General features: G+C 39.2%; 1 protein-coding gene across 50 annotated transcripts in view; it reads left to right on the top strand.

Moving 5' to 3' along the window:
• DLG2 (discs large MAGUK scaffold protein 2) overlaps window positions 1–19,764 on the top strand; it is a 1,531,179-nt gene that overhangs the window by 1,373,777 nt on the left and 137,638 nt on the right. For all 50 annotated transcript variants that reach the window (XM_072726063.1, XM_072726058.1, XM_072726052.1 and 47 more), the window contains one exon: window positions 8,110–8,224. In XM_072726063.1, the coding sequence (XP_072582164.1) occupies window positions 8,110–8,224 (115 nt within the window). The remainder of the gene's footprint in view (window positions 1–8,109; window positions 8,225–19,764) is intronic.

Here is a 19,764-nt window from a genome sequence, read left to right as displayed (position 1 = left end):
TTTGCTAAATAAATGAAAAAAGGATGTTTCCCCCAAAGAAATGGAAGCTTTTATAATTGCACACAGTATCTCATCCCTGGAGCAGTGATCAGATGTTATGCTAAATAAAGATAGATATAAACTATTCCTCCTGCATCCTTTGTATGTACCCCTCCTGGACCCTGGCGACAAAGAGGGTCATGTGCAGGTAAACAAGATTGCAACACCAGTAGACTGTACACCATTGATATTTGCTGCAGCCCTATTGGAAGGTGCCCCAAAGCTTAACCTTCCTTAGCTTCTGAAGCACTAAGAACTTCACATTCAGATTTGTCTATTAAAAGCATCACTTCTCAGGCATGTAGCAGGTGGCCTCTTCAAACTACTTTCCCTATAGCGAGGAAATGGTAGCTCAGCAGGAAAGCAGCCTGTGTCGCTTGGATGTGCTGAACCCCTCTAACAGCTCAGTGATTTCACCAGTTGATGTTAAAGTTGTGCAGTGTCCATAATGAACAAACAGGAATATGATGCTACTGTCCTTATTAGTGCCACTAAGGACTGCATATGCATTTATTCTGAAGGAAGCCACCAGGGTAATAGCAAGCAACAACTATTTTACATTTGTGAAGTGCTTCCTGTCAAATCTCATTTTGATTCTCAAAACTACTTTATGAGAGGAATCTCACAATTTTGCAGATGAATAAAGGTTCAGAAACCTCCCAAGGCCTCATTGGTAGCAAATGATAGGCTTAAGATATAAAACTGGCCTCCTAAACTCAAGTTCCTAATCACCTTTCCTCTGCTCACTGCTTCCTCTGATCTCATTATTTGGGAGTCAGCAGCATGGTTGTAACTGCAGAGGGGTGCCCTCCCCACCAGTTCACTTGGAGAAGAGCATGCCCGTAGCTTCATGCTGTTGTCTAACACACTGAGCTCATTGTTTCCTTCTCTAAGACAGGAGGCTGGTCATCTGAGCCTTGAAAATGTGAGCAGTTGGGCAGCTTTAATCAAGTCGGATTAATTTTCCTGCATTAAACAACGCCAGCCCCCTCACAGAGGCAATGCCTCCTTTCCTGTGTGAATGATAGGGTGGATTTGCATTCTGGGTCTCCTCGTTCACCCTTGACAAGTTGCAGAAGTGTATAGCAGAGTGTATAGCAGAGCTCCTTCTCATGTGCAGTGTATGGTGTTCACACCCTTGCCTTTCTCCCTCCAAGTGTCCATCAGTAGCTCAAACTCTTGAGAAACTGATAATAGGCAGAATGAGTCTATACCAGGAGGGGGGTGCTCTAGGAGTGGAGACAGGTTTTCATTTTACCTAATACAGAAAGGGGTTATGACTTTTACAAGTAATGAATAAGAATAGGTGTTGAATTACATGTGAAAATTACCCGGAGGAATTACCAGTCATTACCAAGAGCCAACCCTTGAAGTCCATAGGCTCTCTTGTAATCTTCCCAACACATCTTGACATAGAAACAGTTATTATTCCTGTTCTACTTATGAGAAAATTGAGCCCAGAAAGGTTAATAACTTTCACAGTAATACACAACTAGTAAGTGGCAGAGCCAGGATTCTGACCCCTTCTGTATAAACCATGTTTTGTACCCCGTCTACTGTTATCACCCATCATGGACAACCAAGTGAGAGCAAGTAATGCAATCCCAGTATGAATCTGTTTCAACAAAAACAACTGTATTTGCATGCCCAAGAAGGGGAAATTTTTCATACATAGAAGAAAGAACCAGCTGGAAATAACATTTCTTGAAACTCCTCTAAAAAATTTGCCTAGAAGTTGGTTTTCAGCAGTTTGCTTCTTGTTACACAAGAAAACCCCAAGAAACATAAAACATAAAATAAATACAAACTTTAATTTTGAAAGCATTTACCAGGCATCTATTTCATGCTAAGTAAGACAGAATAAGGTGCTGCCTCTTTAATGCAACTCCGCACTTCAGCATTCTTATGCTTAATTTCCTTGACATTGTCACATTCTGGAAGCAAACTCCTTCAGGTTCTGTCTTATTCAACACTATCTGCCAAGCACCTGACACAGTCCTGAGTCTAGAGCACGAGGAACGACAGGCCCGAGGTTTGGGGACCAGAGATAAGCGAGGCATCCTCACCCTCTAAGGGGTTTGCACGGCAATAAAGAAGCTCAGCGTACACATGATCAACACAGCAGGTGAGAAGAAGGAGAGCAAGATGTCAAGAGAGAGAAGGAGAGAGTTGGGGACACCTTAGATTCAGTCCACAGGGTCAGTCCACAGGTCCCTCAGGAGGCTCCTGAGGCCAAGGGGAGCCCCCTGAAGTCTGTGCCCTCCAGGTCTTCAGCTTGGGGAACGGTCATAGGCTCGCTCAAAGCCCTCTCCTCCTGTGTCTGTGGGCAGGCAGATTAACTGGGAGAGCCTGGCCATGGAGAAGGGGGTTGGCACAGCAGGCTCCAGAGCTCGGGGGCTGGGGCTGCAGTTCCCAGAGCCCAGCCCCTCTTCAGCCAAGCAGAAAGAAATCTTTGCACCAGGCCCAATGAAGAGCATTAGATCGATCAAGGACATCTGAACCAGCCACCAAGTACACACTCAAGGGTCTCCTGCTTCCTCCTCCCTGTCTCCATTCACCCTCCAGCAGGAGCAGGCTAAGGCACCTGCACATGGAAAGAAGCCAGTTCGCTCATACGGCAAATCCTAATGGAGCATCTTCTATCCGCCAGGCTCTGCAAAGTACCAGGGGAGACATCACAGCTTTCTTGGAGCTTATCCTCGGGGAGGTGGGTGGGGGTGAGGGAAAGAGTTAAGTAACCAAATAAATAAGGATGATTTTGAACAGTGAAAAAAAAAAAAAAAAAAAGTAAGCACTTCTTTGTGATAAGCACAAAGAAGTAAGATGTTATATCAGATATCATGACATAATGGAAATAAATTGACCTCACAAAGATCCAAGGTCAATTTAGTGATTTTGGTGAAGTTAATTAGCTTCTCTGCCTTTGTTTCTATACCATCCATTTGTATGCCATCCATTGTATATCATTCCATTTAGTATACCATCTTGAAAATGGTATACCTACCTCAGAGCTTTGTTAGGAGAAATAATATTTCAATTACACCACACAGACACTAGCCCATTACTGGTGTCAGAAAACAGGAATTCTCCTTTAGATGATGTAAAGATTGGAGCGCTTTCAGATCGCACATAAATGTTCCCCCTGAGTGTTAGGATTTGATTGAAAAATCTATGAAAAAGGAAAGCAGAAATGGGGCTGAAAGCTTTAGGGAGAAGAGCAGGGATTAAGCTTAAACAGACATGGTGGTGGTAGTTTTTGTCATGCTGAAAACTGATTTTCAGCACCATTATAAGACATAAAGAAGTTCTATCTCACAATTCACAGACCTGTTTTCTTGTTTATTCTAGAGCATTTCTAACCATAAACTCATTCATCTCTGAGAAGCTGGAGACATTCCTCCTCTTCTCTCTCTGTCCCTGTGTGACTCTCACAAATATCATTTATATTTGTAAATTCAGATTTTATTGCTTCTGCTCTGATGAAATTATTTATACTTAAATTTTCTTTAAAAAAAAAAAAATAGTGAAGAGGGGTCCCTGGCTGGCTCAATCAGTGGAGCATGCAACTCTTGATAGTGGGTTCATGAGTTCAAGCCCCACAATGGCATGGAGCCTACTTCATGTAATAATGAATAATAATCAAGTAATAATAAAATAAAAAATAAAGGGGTGCCTGGGTGGCTCAGTCAGTTAGATTTCTGACTCTTGGTTTTGGCTTGGATCATGATCTCATGGGTCGTGGAATCAAGTCCACATAGGGCTCTGCTTGAGATGCTCTCTGCCTCTCTCCCCCATCGATAAATAAACTTTAAAAAAAGAGTGAAGAGTTGGGCAAGCACTTTTAAACAGAAATAAAAACATAGGATTTGTGGTTAACAAGACTGTCAAAGTGGAGGAATTGAGGGCAGGATGTATTCCAATTAAGACAAATTCAATATAACACAACACTTCCCTGTCCACAGTGGGGAGTGTAAACACTGTAGAATATGGTGTAAAACAAACATTTCAAAAGCAAGGCAGAAAACATCTGGGGAATCTAATGAGCCATACAATAAAGAGAGCACAGCTTACTATTAAAGCAAGTAGCCTGTTGTGACATATAAAATGTGACAGCCAGAAGAGCCTTACAAAGTGCTTATCAGATACAGGTTAAGTATCGGAGAAGTGTTTCCAATGTATGACATGCCTGAGTGGGGAGAACACAGAGATCACCTGGAGAACAAGAAAAGTATCAATGGGATTTGGGAGCGGCAGCAATTAGATAGGAATAACTCTGAAATTGGATAGACTATGTAGCCTTGAAAAAAGAAGTCAGTGCCACAGGAGAAGAATGTTGTCTTTCTTTTTTTTTTTTTTTAAGATTTTATTTATTTATTCATGAGAGACACACACAGAGAGAGAGAAAGAGAGAGAGGCAGAGACACAGGCAGAGGGGAAGCCTGACATGGGACTCGATCCCGGTTCTCCAGGATCACGCCCCACACTGAAGTCAGATGCTCAACCGCTGAGCCACCCAGGCATCCTGAATGTTGTCTTTCTTCGTTTAAAAAAAATCCTTAACATCAAGAACAGGCAATTTCAGTACCTGTAGGCATTTTATAACTAAACTTATTTAATGGTTCTGCTTACTTCCTCATTCATGATTCATTCAGAAACATTTATTGAACCCCTATTATTAAATGCCTCCTGCATACCAGACACTATTTTAGGAACAGGGAAGCCCAACGAGAGTGAGTTGTGGCTTCTGTTCTCAGAGAGCTCAGTCTAAATGGGGAAGATGAGCAACTGCACAAAACACTACAATTTGCTGTGATAAGCACAAAAAAGTATGAAAGTGGTCAAATGGGGTCAGGGGCTGACACTGAATTAAGATACTTTAGTAGGAGATAGGAGGTGGGACTTGAGGTTTTATCACGGTAGTGCAGTCACCAAAGTTGTAAGAGAGGGTGTCCTGGGAGCAGATGGGGGATTTAGTAATTCTCAGGGAAATGCCTGGTATTGAGGAAGTAGCAATGTGGAAGCACGCTCAGAAGACCCTAAGAGATCCTGCTTTGTTTCTAGGCCAGAGTATCTGATTCTCTAGGAGTGGGGGCTGCATGACGTCTGTGCAAAGCTTTGACTCGTACCTGCACCATAGCATTATATCAACCTTCCATAAATGTGCTCACACAGCCTGATATCCTGTTTATAACAGTAAAAAGCTGGATGGGTCTATCTTCTGCTGTACTTCTCTACAACTGTTAAATAAAGTCTTAACCATGTGATGCTATTAAGGGTATTAAGAAATATAGCTATGTATTTGGGAGAAGGCAGGAAAAGATCCAAGTTACATAGTTAAAAAGAGAAAAAGCTATTAGCATAACATATATTTACGATCTCATATGTATGTGGGTATGTGTGTGTATATATATATATATGAAATGAGTTGGGGGCACTTGGGTGGCTCAGTTGGTTAAGTATTTGCCTTTGGCTCAGGTCAAGATCCTAGGGTCCTAGAATCAAGTCCTTCATCGGGCTCCCAGCTCAACAAGGAGTCTGTCTCTCTCTCTCCCTCTGCCTCTTCCCCAGCTCATGCTCTTTCACTCTCGCTCTCTGTCTCTCAAATAAATAAATAATCTTTAAAAAAATGAGTTAATAACTGTGCACATCATGTATCTTTAGAGAAAGCTATGCAAAGGACAGCAATGAGGAGGAAGGAAAAGGTAGGGAAGGCAGAAGAGCTAAGAGGACCTCTCAATTTTTCTTCTGTGTTTTTCCATATGGTCCAAATTTTGACAACATCCATGAACTTTATTTTGTGATTTAAGAAAGAAATAGTGCCCACATAGCACTAAGCATAGTGTCTGCCATGTGATGCCAATGAATATTAATTCACTCTTAGGATGACTTGCCCAACATGATTTAAATCTGTATACAGTGTCATATATGTCATATATCGATTGTTATAAATGAATGTTTTTTCTCTCTGTAAAAAGGGGTTGAAATAAATATCATAAATTATAATCAATAGATTTTAGGTTAAATATGTGTTCTGCTTATTTAGTCATTTAGGACTTAATTACTTAACGCTAAGCTTTGAAGAGGAAGCCTTCCAAATCTAGATTACATAAGACTTTGCTTAAGCACCAGAAATTTCCAGTCAGCTTCTATGGTTTTATCTTTAGAGCACTAAACTTTAAAAATATTTAACATTCATAGGTCATTATCCAGTTGTCCATTTATCACTGAAAACCAAGGTCAAATCTTCTTTTTTTTTTTTTTTTTAAGATTTATTTATTTATTCATTCAGAGAGAGCAAGAGAGAGGCAGAGACACAGGCAGAGGGAGAAGCAGGCCCCATGCAGGAAGCCGGATGTGGGACTCGATCCCGGGTCTCCAGGATCACACCCCAGGCTGCAGGCAGCACTAAACCGCTGCACCACCGGGGCTGCCCCAAATCTTCTCTTTTATGATATACCACCCCATAATAACCAACAGATAGTAAATTGAGCTTAAATTTAATTTGTGGAACTTTTTGTTGTAAAGAATTTGAAACACTGCAAGTAGATCATCTTTTATTATGTTCATTTAGTCATCCTTGTTTTTTATGAAAAGTTATGAATAAGTTGAATTGAAAATCAAATTGTTTTTTGAAATGTATTAAGGAAATGCTTTATGATGAGTTCCTCTGTATAAAAGAACAATTTATCATTTGAATTAGCATTTTAAAAAAATTCTTTATGATGAATTTCTTTGTAATCAAAAGAACTATTTATAATTCGAACTAGCATTTTTACATTTACCTTGTAAGTAAATTGGCCTTCTCACCTACTCGATTTTACTAAAGTAAAACACTATGTGCCACGGAGATGAAAGAACAAATTGTGATCAGGAATATAAAAACTTCAGAAGCTTTTACTTTTTACATGCTGATTGTGTTAATAAGTATCTTAAAACCTATTTGTGCTGTCTTCATTTTTATTGGGTTGACATATGGAAAAAATACTTTTCCTATGAAGAAATAGTATGATATATATCTATATTTTCTTGATATTTTAGGCCCATATGTTTGAATGTTTCTAAAATATATTTACCCTCATTTCCAATGCCATTCTCCTAGAAGCTGATTTAAATATATTATGCATCTTAGAAGTGATGAGGTTTAGTGTATGGATTTTTTATATTAAAGTTATAAGGCAAAATTAAGGTATAATCCCAAATGATCAGCTTCTAACAATCCTGTAGCAGAAAAAAAATTTTTAGTCAAATTAAAAGGAAGGTTGGTTTTTTTAGTTTTTGGTTTTTTTTACACAACTCATCACCAAACACTTGGTTCTCAGTCTATCAGGCTGAAAGTTAACTGTAGACTCAAACTCCCCTCCCAATAGCATTGCTAATTCCTTATATATTTGTTTGTTCATGGTCTTGGTGGGTTGTTTTTTTTCCCCTTTTTTAAATTAAAGCTTTTATTTTGAGATAATTATAGATTCATATGCATTTGCAATAAATAATACAGGAAGATCCATGTAACTTTTACTCATAGTTTTCCTCCAATGGGAACATTTTGTAAAACTATAGCATGGTATCACAGCCAGGATATTGACTTTGATATAATCCATCAATCTAATTCCAATTTTCCCAGTTTTACTTGGACTCATTTGTGTGAGTATATATGAGTATAGTTAGTTGTATATAATTTCTTCACATGTGCAAATACCTGTATCCATTACCACAGTCAAGACAGTACATTTTTATCATCACAGGTATGCCCTGTGCTGCCCATATATAACATCGCACACCTCTTCCCCCACGGACTTTTCACATGTGGGGATTTGATGGCAGCATAATTTCTATTTACATTTGGGGAAGTAACTGATTTCCTTTTGTGAATGTCCTTTTCCTTTTGTGAATGTCTGCAAATAAATAATATTAAGCAACTGATCCCTTCATGTTCACCCTTTTGAGTTGTGCATTTCCCTAAGTTTTGGCAAAGCAACCAACATCAGGGACAAGTAGCTGTCTTGGCTGTGCACGATTTCTCCTTCTCTGAAGTCTCAGGACCAAATCTACCATCTTTGTTTCCTTTCCCAGATTACGCTCGATTTGAGGCCAAAATCCATGACCTACGCGAGCAGATGATGAACCACAGCATGAGCTCCGGGTCCGGGTCCCTGCGAACCAATCAAAAACGCTCCCTCTATGTCAGGTAGGCAAAGGAGCATTTCTTACTGTGATCTCCACATTGTGAGCGATGCAGCTTGGGGAGATAAAGGCAACACCTTGTGCCAATGGAACATGTGTTCTTATTAACTCATGCTCATCAATACACCACTGTAAGACTGTAAGACTATTTTTAACCACTTTGAAGACATTTTGAAATGTTATTATGTTAAATTAGTTAAAAAGCCCTGCTTTTAATAAGTTACTCTTTGAGAATGTTATGGTCTAGGGTCAAGTTCTTAGTACAGGTTGCAGTAAAATAATGAGAAGAAACATTTTCATTCCTGATCATCTTAAATTGAATATATGGACCAATGCCTTGGATATTTTCTTACCGTCAGTATAGGAAGAAAATATTCTTGTATCACCTCTTGACCTGCTTGATATATATTGCATGAACTTTGGTGTATTGATTGAAAGTCAAAGTTCTCTGTGAAAGAGTTACATGCTTCTTACCAACAAGTTTTGATGGAAAGACTTTCTTCTGTGGTATCTTGTGACCAATCGTTTCTCAGACTGTGAAAGTCACCTGTTCTTTGCCTGACAAAATGCATTAATCTACCAGGGGGAAAAAAAAAAAAAAGATTGATTGAACTTGAAATGCATTCCGGTCTCTTAGCCCTGTAGTTAACTCTTGAGTAAGATCCATCATCAATGAACTATAACATGCACCTCTTCTTAGTGCATGCCTCCTATATCCCTTCCAAAATATACTTCATCCATGCTGACTGTACTTTTTAAAATAATATAAGTATTAACAACCAAAGGAGGGAAATGATACCTAATAAGTTGTCAAAATGAATCTATGTGCCACTGGAGGAACCACTCCCAATCCTCACTGCATTCTCCTCTCTTCACTTGGCCCCAAAATCTGGTCTGACTCCCACCAAAGGTCATATCCTCCTCACCTGAGATTTTACTGTTTTTCCCTAGCATGAAGGGTATGTTATGGATACTAAATTATGTAGTTGAACTGACATGTTCCATTGATTCCACTTTGGCTCTGATGTTATCTTCTGTGTGTATCAGATAGGCACAGCAGGACCAAGAAGGGAGCAGGATTTCAGATTGTAGCACATTCTCAAAGGCCTTGATTTGCTGGTCCTTGGAGAAAGCATAGAGTCCCTTCTTATTCTAGGGCGTTCAAATACTTAGGAAGCCCTGAGATTTAAAATAAAAACAGGATAAAAAAAGAATTATTTTTGACTATTAATGTTCCAAATTTGAATTTTACAAGATTGTTTTGATATATTCCTGCGTAATCCACAAGAGCAGCTATTAAGAACCACCCTGGAACAAGTTTTGTCGCAAAGTCACAGATATGATGGAAAGTGGCTTTTCTTTTCTCCCTTCTGGCTTTATATTGCTGGTCTTTGTAATGCAAAATATTTTAAATATTGCAATGCTTTAGTCTTGGGTAGCAAATTGGGAAAAGCCAATTCGGTTAATAGGATAGAGAAAAATCAGTTAATGCAAATGAAATAGATATATAGAATAACACTGAAAGGAAAAATTATCATATTGTTGATATCTTGTTAAAAAAAATAGGATGCAGAAGAATGCTAATGTACTAGAAGAACTTTGCTGAAAATATACTGGTAATAGTTTAGTCTTTTGAATTAAGTTGTGGAAGATTAGGAAAATTAAATGGAGTAATATAGTGATATAACATAAAATGAATAGACTAATTTGAAAGAGTAGTATTAATCAGACCCAAACCTTTATTCTCTAAAATGATAAATAAAGAATGACATACAAAAGAGATGAGGATTTAAGGTAATAAAGAATGTTATCTTAATCGCATTCTAACAGTTGGAGGTTGCATTGAAATGAGGAACTTCTTTTCAGTGACACTCAAAAATAGCTGACACTTCATGGGAAATTCTCCAAATGATCTCTCTACTATACAAATAAGATATTTGGTTTCCAAATGTATAATTATTAATACTTATTTAGTACCTAGAGGGCTGATCTTAGCATTAAATGACTCTTAGAGGCATAAAATTGGAAGAAATAGTGGCCATATATAGAGTAAAATCAGAGGGAAAGAACTTAGAAGACCCCCCTGGCCTTGTTTTCATACGCTGTGATAAAACTGACAAACCCTACCCCAACAACAACAGCAAAAAGGCAATGCAATGGAATGAACTAGCAAAGCCTAAGGGAATTCTTACTAAAAAAGGATCTTTTTTAGTACCTTTGTACTTTAGTAACTTTGTACCTTTGTCCCCACCCCCCACCCCAGCCCTTTTTTTTGGGGGGGGGGGCAGGGTTACACCAAATATGGCTATAGGATTTTCATAGAGATGCTTGCTTTATCTAGAGCACTTGAATAGGGCCAGTGCCAGTTGGTTGTACTTATTTTAGAAAGTCAACTAAGTTGCTCTCTCAAAATAAATTAGTAGCAGGATTTCTCTGATTATATAAATATCAAATGATGAGCATGTTTCTTTAATCTGAGAATGACATCCTGGAATATTCTTATGCTTGGCTTTATGTAAGTCTAGAGCTGGAAGGAATCTTAGCTATCACCAAGTCCACTATTTAATTTACAGGAGAGGAAACTGAGGCCCCAGGAGGGAAGAGATGTGCCACAGCTTTTTGGTGGTGGGGTAAGATCTTTTACCTCCCTTCTCACTCCACCTCCCAAGGGCTCAGCTTCTGTGGTATCAGCTGTTGAACGCACTTTAGCTATAATTCCCAATCTGCTCCTGGCAGCTCAGCCCTGAACTCTTAGATTAAAGAATAGATTAGCCAAGAGGAGAAACTCAAACACAAACCCCTTTGGGGTTTTTATACTGGATAAACTGCACTACAGGACATATGGGATTTCTTTAGTTTCATTGGTATTTTTCCATGAAGCCAAAACCTAAACCGGAAAGCTAACAGCCTTTCTTTGTTCTATGATGAACAATTTAGCTGACTTGTAGGATATTTGTCTGCACCACAAAACCACCCTTCCCCTAGGAGTTGCTTCCTCTTCCCTACACACACACACACACACACACACACACACACACACACACTCAAATCTAACCCTGCCCTGGCTGTGTCTGAGAGGCTACATCTTGCATGAGCTGGCCTTATTCCCTTACTAGAAATAATCCACCCAGGTGATAGCAATTTGTCCTGAAAGTGTTGAAAGGAGGGAGGGGGAACTAGCATATCTGAGCCAGGCAGCATTCTAAACTTGAGCCAACCCTCTCTATTTTCCAATCTACTTGTAATTATTTTCCTTCTTTGAATCTTTTGTGTAAGGTGCCTGAAGTACTTTGGTAGTGCTGTACAAATGGAGTTGATTGCTGCTTGTGATAACACTGTACATGTTCTATGTGAATGATTTGGATATATTTGATTTACGGGGCTTTTTGTATTGTGTATTTCTTGCATTGTGAAACATATAGTTGTAGAACCTTAAAAGTAAATAAAATGTTAAAAATTTGAATAAAATATTTTTCAAAATACTTCATAAGTACATTATGAATTCTTCAGATGTAGATGCACTTGAGCTCCCGAGCCACTGGAATACGCATTTTGTTGCACATATTTCAAGGCTCTCTATGTGGGCAGATTGAGCTCTCCCTGCCTCTAAAATATGTGCTCTTTCTTACCTACCAGCTGGTGAAAGCATCCCTGTGACAGAGAACAAGGCTTTTCCTGCTGCTAATAGGAATGGACCTTTATATCCAAATGCTACTAAGAATCAGAGATGTAGGTGATTGAAATCACATAAAAGTGCAAATAGCTAAGGAAAGAGCCTTTCTTATGATAAAAAGGAGAGCAAGAGCACCCAGGACTTGGAGAATGGGGAGAGGTGGAAAGAAAAGTTGCGCAGTTCACCAATGGGGAGTAAAAGGTCATAGGACAGAGTGAAGCCTGGCCCATGTTCATTTGTTAATCAAAGGAATCAATTTTGAGAGTTCAAGTGAATAACCTCTCTGTCCTATAATGAACACTGAGGACTCAGCCATAAAAGTCATGTTTCCTGTCCGCAAGAATCTCTTATCCAATGGGGGATGAGATGAAGATGAGAGGAAGATAGTCACAATGCAGCATGGGGTGAAAAATTAGCTCTAGAAAGGCCTGGACCCTTCATTGCTTCGTAATGCAAAGACTGCTGAACCAATTCTTAAAGATCTTATGGGAGTTAACTTGAAAACTTCTAAGTAAGAAAAACGTTCTTCACTGTGACCCAGTAAATACATACAGCATAAAGCTGAAAAACTTTTTAGTTAAATTGTACTTTTTTTGTAAAGTATTCTTTTATTTCCCATTCTGTTTGTCTCCCTTTTTTAAAAAAATGAAGATCACAACTCATTAACTTGATTTAATAACTCATTAATGGGTCATGATATAAAGCTTGCAGATGGAGTAAACAAGAAGGAGCACTCCAGGCAAATGACACTTCATGCAGGCAGGAGAGCATACCTTCACTGCATTATATTCAGCAGATCTCTGGGTTGGTTGTTCAGCCAGTTTGGTACAGATGAGGAAGTGGAAGTGAAAGAAAACATTTGTCAGGCACCTTCTGTGGACCTATCATTGTGCTCATGGTATTGTACATATGTTTTCCCATATGATTCTCCCAATATCTTGAGGAGTCAGGAAATGTTTTCTCCATTTTACAGATGAAAAAACTGAGATTCACAGAAGTTAAAAAATTTCCCCAAGATCACAGAGTTAGACTGGATATAAGCATAGACATCCAGGGCCTGTGTGTGAGGCAGCACAGAACAGCGTTGAAGAACCAGTCGCTGGATTATTCCAGACAGACAAAATTTAAGTCCTGATTCTGCCGCTTACTAGCTCAAGTGATTTGGGACAAGTCAGTCTCTCTGGCCTTGGTTTCTTTGTGAAATACGAATAGTGATAGGATACCATAAACTGGTAGTAAGGACTAAATAAAACTGTGAATTTAAATACCTGACACACAGGAAACAATTAATTGGTGATATTTATTGTATATTATGAAGGCAACCTCTCCCCTACAGGACAGAGAGATCATAGAAATGGTCCTGAACAAACTACTGTTTTCTGCTAGTTTTCTCTTGCTTCCTTTCAGCAAGAGAAGGAGGACAAACATCCTGGCACCATTTTACATTTATTCACATTTAGACTCCATGGAGGCTGAAGCAGGGGGATCAGAATTGTAGGCTCTAGGATGCCCAGATCTGTCAACTCACCAGACATCTCTCATACTGATAAGGGGACAGAAGGCAAGCTGAGGACAAAGCAGAAGCTGACACCCCACAACCCATCCCTACCCCTCCAAATCCTCTCACCACCTTTTGCTGCTTCCTGAAGACACATTTTGCTTCAAAGGCTGTAATATGACAAATGCTCTTAGGTCTGCCTCCTGCCCCATTGTTGAACATAAGGCTTTCATTCATTGATTGATTAGTGCATTGATTCTTACATTCAATAAACATGGCTTACATACTTTCCTAGAGTGTAACATCTATGGCAGATGTTGAGAATACAGAGATGAATAAGAACACACACCTCCTTCCCTCAGAATTCTTATAGTCCATATCTGTGGACAATTCAAATACTATGTATAGATCATTATTTCCTGATACTTCATGCATTATATGCTGGCAATTATCCTTTTTGAATTTTTGCAGTATTCCTGTTAGGCTTCCTACAGTGATACCTGCCTAGAAGATCACTGGTATTTAAAACCCATCTGTTAAAATATATATATATATGTTAATGATCATTCTAGTCTTTATTAAGTTTTCATGGTAAAGGCCCTTGAAATGGAAACACCATTCAATACTGGACCTGCAAATTCCAGTTAATGTCTTCATTTTATTATGCCCTTAGTGTCATATGCCATAGTGCCTGGCATAAAGAAGTTTGCTTAGTAAATAATTGTTGAATGAATTAATTCCTAGACTCTCTTTCCTATACAGATATGAAAGAAAAAATAGAATATAAGCCAAGATCCTTAAACAACGAGTCCTATACAAGTTTGATACCAGCTGGGCTGCCACCAAGTCCATAGAGTCTGGTCATGTCCTAAGAACACAGGTTTTACCTACTGGTACTAGGATATCCAGGAAACATCTGGCACTAGAGGGCCTTTCAGCCTACTTCATTTGCCTGCTGAACTCTGTAACTCTCTTTAAACTGGGGGCTAATTCAATAATAGATTTAGCCAAGCACACATAGCCGATAGATACCCTCTTAGTGAGAGGATTTAGGGAAGGGGCAAGGCGCAGGGTGAACTTCATCCGGTGTCTCATGATCAACAGTCTTAGTCTTCCTTTGGAAGTTACATCGAGGACCATCTTGAGAAAATAAATTCCACTCAGGATTCTTTATCCTGATGGGTTTTTGTTCTAGGGGAAGGAGGTTCTCTCCTGACTGAACTTTGTTGGGAGGCGGAAGCTACATCATCCTATAGGGAAGAGACTCTGGTTTTTGTTTCTTTTTTTCTTTTTTTAAGATTTTATTATATTTTATTGACAGAGATAGAGAGAGAACTAGCAGGGGGGAGTGTCATGCAGGGGAGAGGAAGGAAGAAGCCAGGGCTCTATCCCAGGACCCTGGGATCCTGACCTGAACTGAAGGCAGACATTTAACTGACTGAACCACCCAGGCACCCCTGGTTTTTACTTTAAATGGTAGTATACCCTTCTACTCTACTTCCTGCTCCAGTGTGCTGCTGGTCAGTAATGTGGGGGTGGGAAGAAAGAATGTCAAATGGAGCCTGTCAGGGGACTTTGCTCCAGTGTGAAGCCACTTCTAACTTCATGTGGCTATGGATTTCTCAAGGACATTTAAAACAAACCCATGAAGTCTGTGGACTTATTACAAGTCCAAATTTTATCTTCCTTCCCTCCAAACTTGGACCCAGCATGCTCTCAATCGCTGTCTCCAGAGGACATATTACAATCATCTGCGTGTACCCCCTGCCCAGTACCAGCACTGGGCTGGCTGACAGTGGCATTTGTATTACTTCTCAGTCATTCACTCATATATTCTTATTTAGTAAAATCATCATTTATTCATTCAGAAGTCTGATATATTGCAGCCAAAAAGGACATTAAAACTGCTTGGATTCAGATTTATTTCTTTTAGAATCTTACTGAGAGAGATGTGACCAAGTATCTGAAACAGTTTAACAGGGTGAAGCAGAAAGTCTAGAGAAAGTCTAGTCTTGAGAAACCAGAAGAGGTCTGGAGAAGATACTGCAGCGTCTGGGTGGCCTGCATATGCCATGCTTCGGGGCCAGGGCTTATGTGCCTAGACTTTACTCCTGACTTCCCCTAAGCCTTACAACAGTGCTGTGCCAGATATGGTTATTATCACCATTCTATAGAAGAAGAACAGTACAGAGGCCAAAGAGGCTTAAAAACCACTTATGCAAGGTGCTATGTGGCCAAGCCATATTCTTTACCGAGATTTATGTCTCAATGAAGCCCATGCTCCTTGTACTTCCATACAGTAAAGATGAAGTCAACCCTATAGGAGCACAGGTTAAATTCATATTGATTGACTTTCTCTTTGGTTTACACTTTATACTGACTTCCTCCAGATAGACCTGGCTTCTGGTCCAGACTTCAAAGTTTATCGATTGCTAAAACAAAATTCTCATTTATAAAATGCGCATAATACCTAGTTCACAGGCTTGTTGTTTGGATTAAGTTAAACTAAGTCTATAAAAGAGCCTGCCAATGGGACTCATTAGGTAAAGGGGAGGTCCTGTTATCCCCCGTAAGTGCTCAGAACCTACCTCCTAAGCCGGTGCCTCCTTTGAAGCAGAGTAGAATTCGATTCTTCATTTATATTTTGAGACTCATTAGCATTATGCTCACTCTTTCAGGCATTTGCATTTTTAATTGCATCCTTAATTGTGGAATAAAAGGCTTTGTCTTCAGGCAGCTAATTTTATGCCAGAAATAGAAAGGAGGAGGAGTCACTGGGGATCTGGGGGAGTTTTTTGCTTCTCTTGAAATCACAGCCTGGCCCTGATTTTTAAAGGTTTTTAATTTTTATATTTCTATAGAAAGAAGGATAAAAGGAACATGGTTGGCCCTTCCATTGACCATTACATTTTCCTCTATCTCTATGCCAAGATTTAGAATCCAGGTATCATTTTTATTAATGGTGCACCCTAATTCATTCACTCACTCACTCATTCATTTATCCATCCAGAAACCCTTTTTTGAGCCATAACTATCCAGCTCATGCTGCACTGTGCTCTCTGATAAAAAGATTAGTAGAGCATCTTTTCCGTCCGCAAGGTGTTCAAGGGTCATGCTACCAGTCTAGATTCTGCTTCCTGCCCCCTCATCTCTAGAGGAGATGCTTGTCTTTTTAGCCCAAAATTACTACCTCCTACAACAACCCAGACAGCTTTAGCCAGAAAAGAGAGCAGAACACTAAAAGGTGGGACACAGAATGCTCACAGGAGGGACAGGTGACAAGTGAGGGCATGGAAGAATTGAGGAAAACTTACCTGAAATCACGAGGTTAGGTTAGGATCAAAGGAATAGACTCAAGCTATTTATCCTTTAGTCTCAATGCCTGATACATTATAGGAATTCTGTAAATACTTTTTGAATGAACGTTTTCAGTGGCAATTGAAGATGGTGATTAAGGGAACAAGGGATTAGGAAAACCATCAACAATTCAGTGCTGGCTAAATGAGCAGCTGCCCCTCTGTGTTCCTCTGAACATGTTAACTTCTCTCTTCTATTCTTCACATTCTCTGTGCTTCCTGCCTGTTGACTCCCCTGTCCCCTCCACTGGCCTGAAGGGGAGCACCTCTCTTATATGGAGATTTGCCTGATTATAGCATAATCTGGCATATCCTAACTGCTGACTCAATCCAATGAATGAATTATGGATGTCACAAGATTGGAGAGCATTTAATTTTATTTAAAATTTTAATGGGATCCCTGGGTGGCTCAGCGGTTTGGCGCCTGCCTTTGGCCCAGGGCGCGATCCTGGAGACCCGGGATCGAATCCCACGTCGGGCTCCCGGTGCATGGAGCCTGCTTCTCCCTCCGCCTGTGTCTCTGCCTCTCTCTCTCTCTGTGACTATCATAAATAAATAAAAAATTTAAAAAAAAATTTAAAAAAAATAAAATAAAATAAAATTTTATTTGGTTACCTCATGGCTTGTGAGTGGATCCCTGCCTAACAAAGGTCTTTGTGCCTTCCTCATCATATGAGTAAGCAGCCCTTTTAAGTAGTAATAACCATCTCTGACTATACTGTGTGTTTTTTAACCATGTAGCCGAACAAATGCCTGCTACCTTCAGTGTCATGTGACTTTCTGGAAGGACTCATAGATTGGAATTGATTGATACAATATGTCTGTTAAGTAGGTCCTGTTCTCCCACAGTTTTCAGCTAAGGAACCGAGGCTCAGAACATTAAGCTCTCGACTCTCTTTTCCAAGTCTAGAATAGTGCCAGGACTTCGCCTCAGTCCACTTTCTTTAAAAATGTGCAAATGCGCATCTCACTTGTACCTTTTTTAAGTGTTTGATTTGTGTTTCATTTATTGCCATGGTACATAGCACGTGATTTTAATAAAACTACTTATGCATTATTAAATGCCGTATGGGCAGTTAATAACCTCATCACCTTAGATCCTGTACACTAGTTTGAGGATACCCACAGCATGTGGATTTGTGATTAAATTGAATGAGTCCAGGGATCCCTGGGTGGCGCAGCGGTTTAGCGCCTGCTTTTGGCCCAGGGCGCGATCCTAGAGACCCAAGATCGAATCCCACATGGGCTCCCGGTGCATGGAGCCTGCTTCTCCCTCTGCCTGTGTCTCTGCCTCTCTCTCTCACTGTGTGCCTATCATAAATAAATAAAAATTAAAAAAAATAAAAAATAAAAAATAAAAAATAATAAATTGAATGAGTCCACACTGAGGTATGGCCATTACAACTGTATAAACAAAGTACTGCCCCTCTTCTGCTAAGACAAATTCTGCAGCCTGTGTAGTACATCAAGGAACATAACTGAGGTGCCCCACGTGTGGGAGGACATGCAGCCTGACGTCTACTACCAGCTACACAATTCGCAGGGCCCAGTGCAAAGTGAAAAGGTATAGCTTCTTGTGCAAAAATTAAAGAATATCAAGATAGTAAAAGACCAGAGCATAATACTAAGCACAGGACCCTGTGCTACCACACAGGTCCCAAACCTATGAAGTCGGTCCTGCTGACACCTGGTTTAGGACATTTTGCTCGAAGCTGAAAGCATGTGTGTTGTTAGTATAGCATGTGGTAAATGGAAGAAAGGTGAAGTCAGCATTGAGAACGTTTTCAAGAATCCAAGTTTTGTCTTTTACCTGCAAGAGTACTTTATACAAATTATCTCAATGCCTGATTTTATGATCTGTAGAAACACTATGTGCCAGCCCTCTCAATGCCTGAGACTTTAAGTTCCCACTTGCTTTGAGCTTTCAACAGTGCACTTTGAGTCATCTCTCTCCACTGAAGTAAATCTTCCAAAAGCTAAGTAGAGTCATTATTTCACATTTATTTAGCAACAGCGGTACATTTTAGTCTTCCTGTTCTGCAAGTTTCTGCCCCCTTCCTTTGTTCCTTAGGCCTAAATTTTTAAGATAGGCACAGAAGTTTCTCAAAGAACCTTGGAAATCCCTGGAAACTGTGGGTGTTAGTGTCCTTTCCAGGTTCATTTTCTAAATGCAAAGGCTGTAAGACTTATAAATTCCCATGACCAGCAACATTAGAACTAAAAAAAAAAAAGGAAAATCAGGGACCTGATGTGGGGTTGACAACTTGATTTCACTAAGAATTTTAAAAATAATAAACACACATACATGTTATAATATATATTTCTAATGTATTGCCCTTTATTTTTGCTATTATTTTATATGAGAAAGGGCACTTTAATGCCCAAAGAAAAATAAGAACATAATTGGAGTACCAGGAAAAACACTCCAAATTTTAAAATTTATATTTTAAAACCTGGCGAGATGAATCTATCTATTTCCACTGTCCATGTAATTCTACCCCATAGCTGAAAAAAATTAAGGCAAACATAATGGCTATATTGTTTAGTTCTTAATCTTAGATCTTTTAGTTCAATCTAAATGATTCTAAAATGCTTGGGATGCATTCTTTACCTTTGTTTTTTCTTAAGAAAGAATAACATCTTATAGATTACTTTTTCCTCATGTGTTTTAGCTTTTATATAATTTTCTCAATAAGTAGGAAGCCCAAATCCATGCTTGGTGATAAACTGATGCTTTTTAGTGATGCTTATTAAAAGGTAAGAAGGAATTTCCCATCATCAAAGTTATGTTTCATTATTTTTTAAGTTGTACTTTCATTTATTTACATTTCTGTCATTCTTCAATTTAAAAATAGACTCTTTTAAAAAGTATCATTATAATTATAGTTTCTTTCATTGTTTTTTAAAACATTTTTATGCTGTATCATTTCAAGCCAGATTGCTTGTTTCGTGTGCCATCTCCACTTTAATTTTCCTAAAAATACAGATTTGGCCTTTCAAATGTGGGATCCTACACC

Source organism: Vulpes vulpes, chromosome 11, assembly GCF_048418805.1.
Source record: "Vulpes vulpes isolate BD-2025 chromosome 11, VulVul3, whole genome shotgun sequence".
NCBI lineage: Eukaryota > Metazoa > Chordata > Mammalia > Carnivora > Canidae > Vulpes > Vulpes vulpes.
This window is presented reverse-complemented; position numbering and strand designations above follow the sequence as displayed.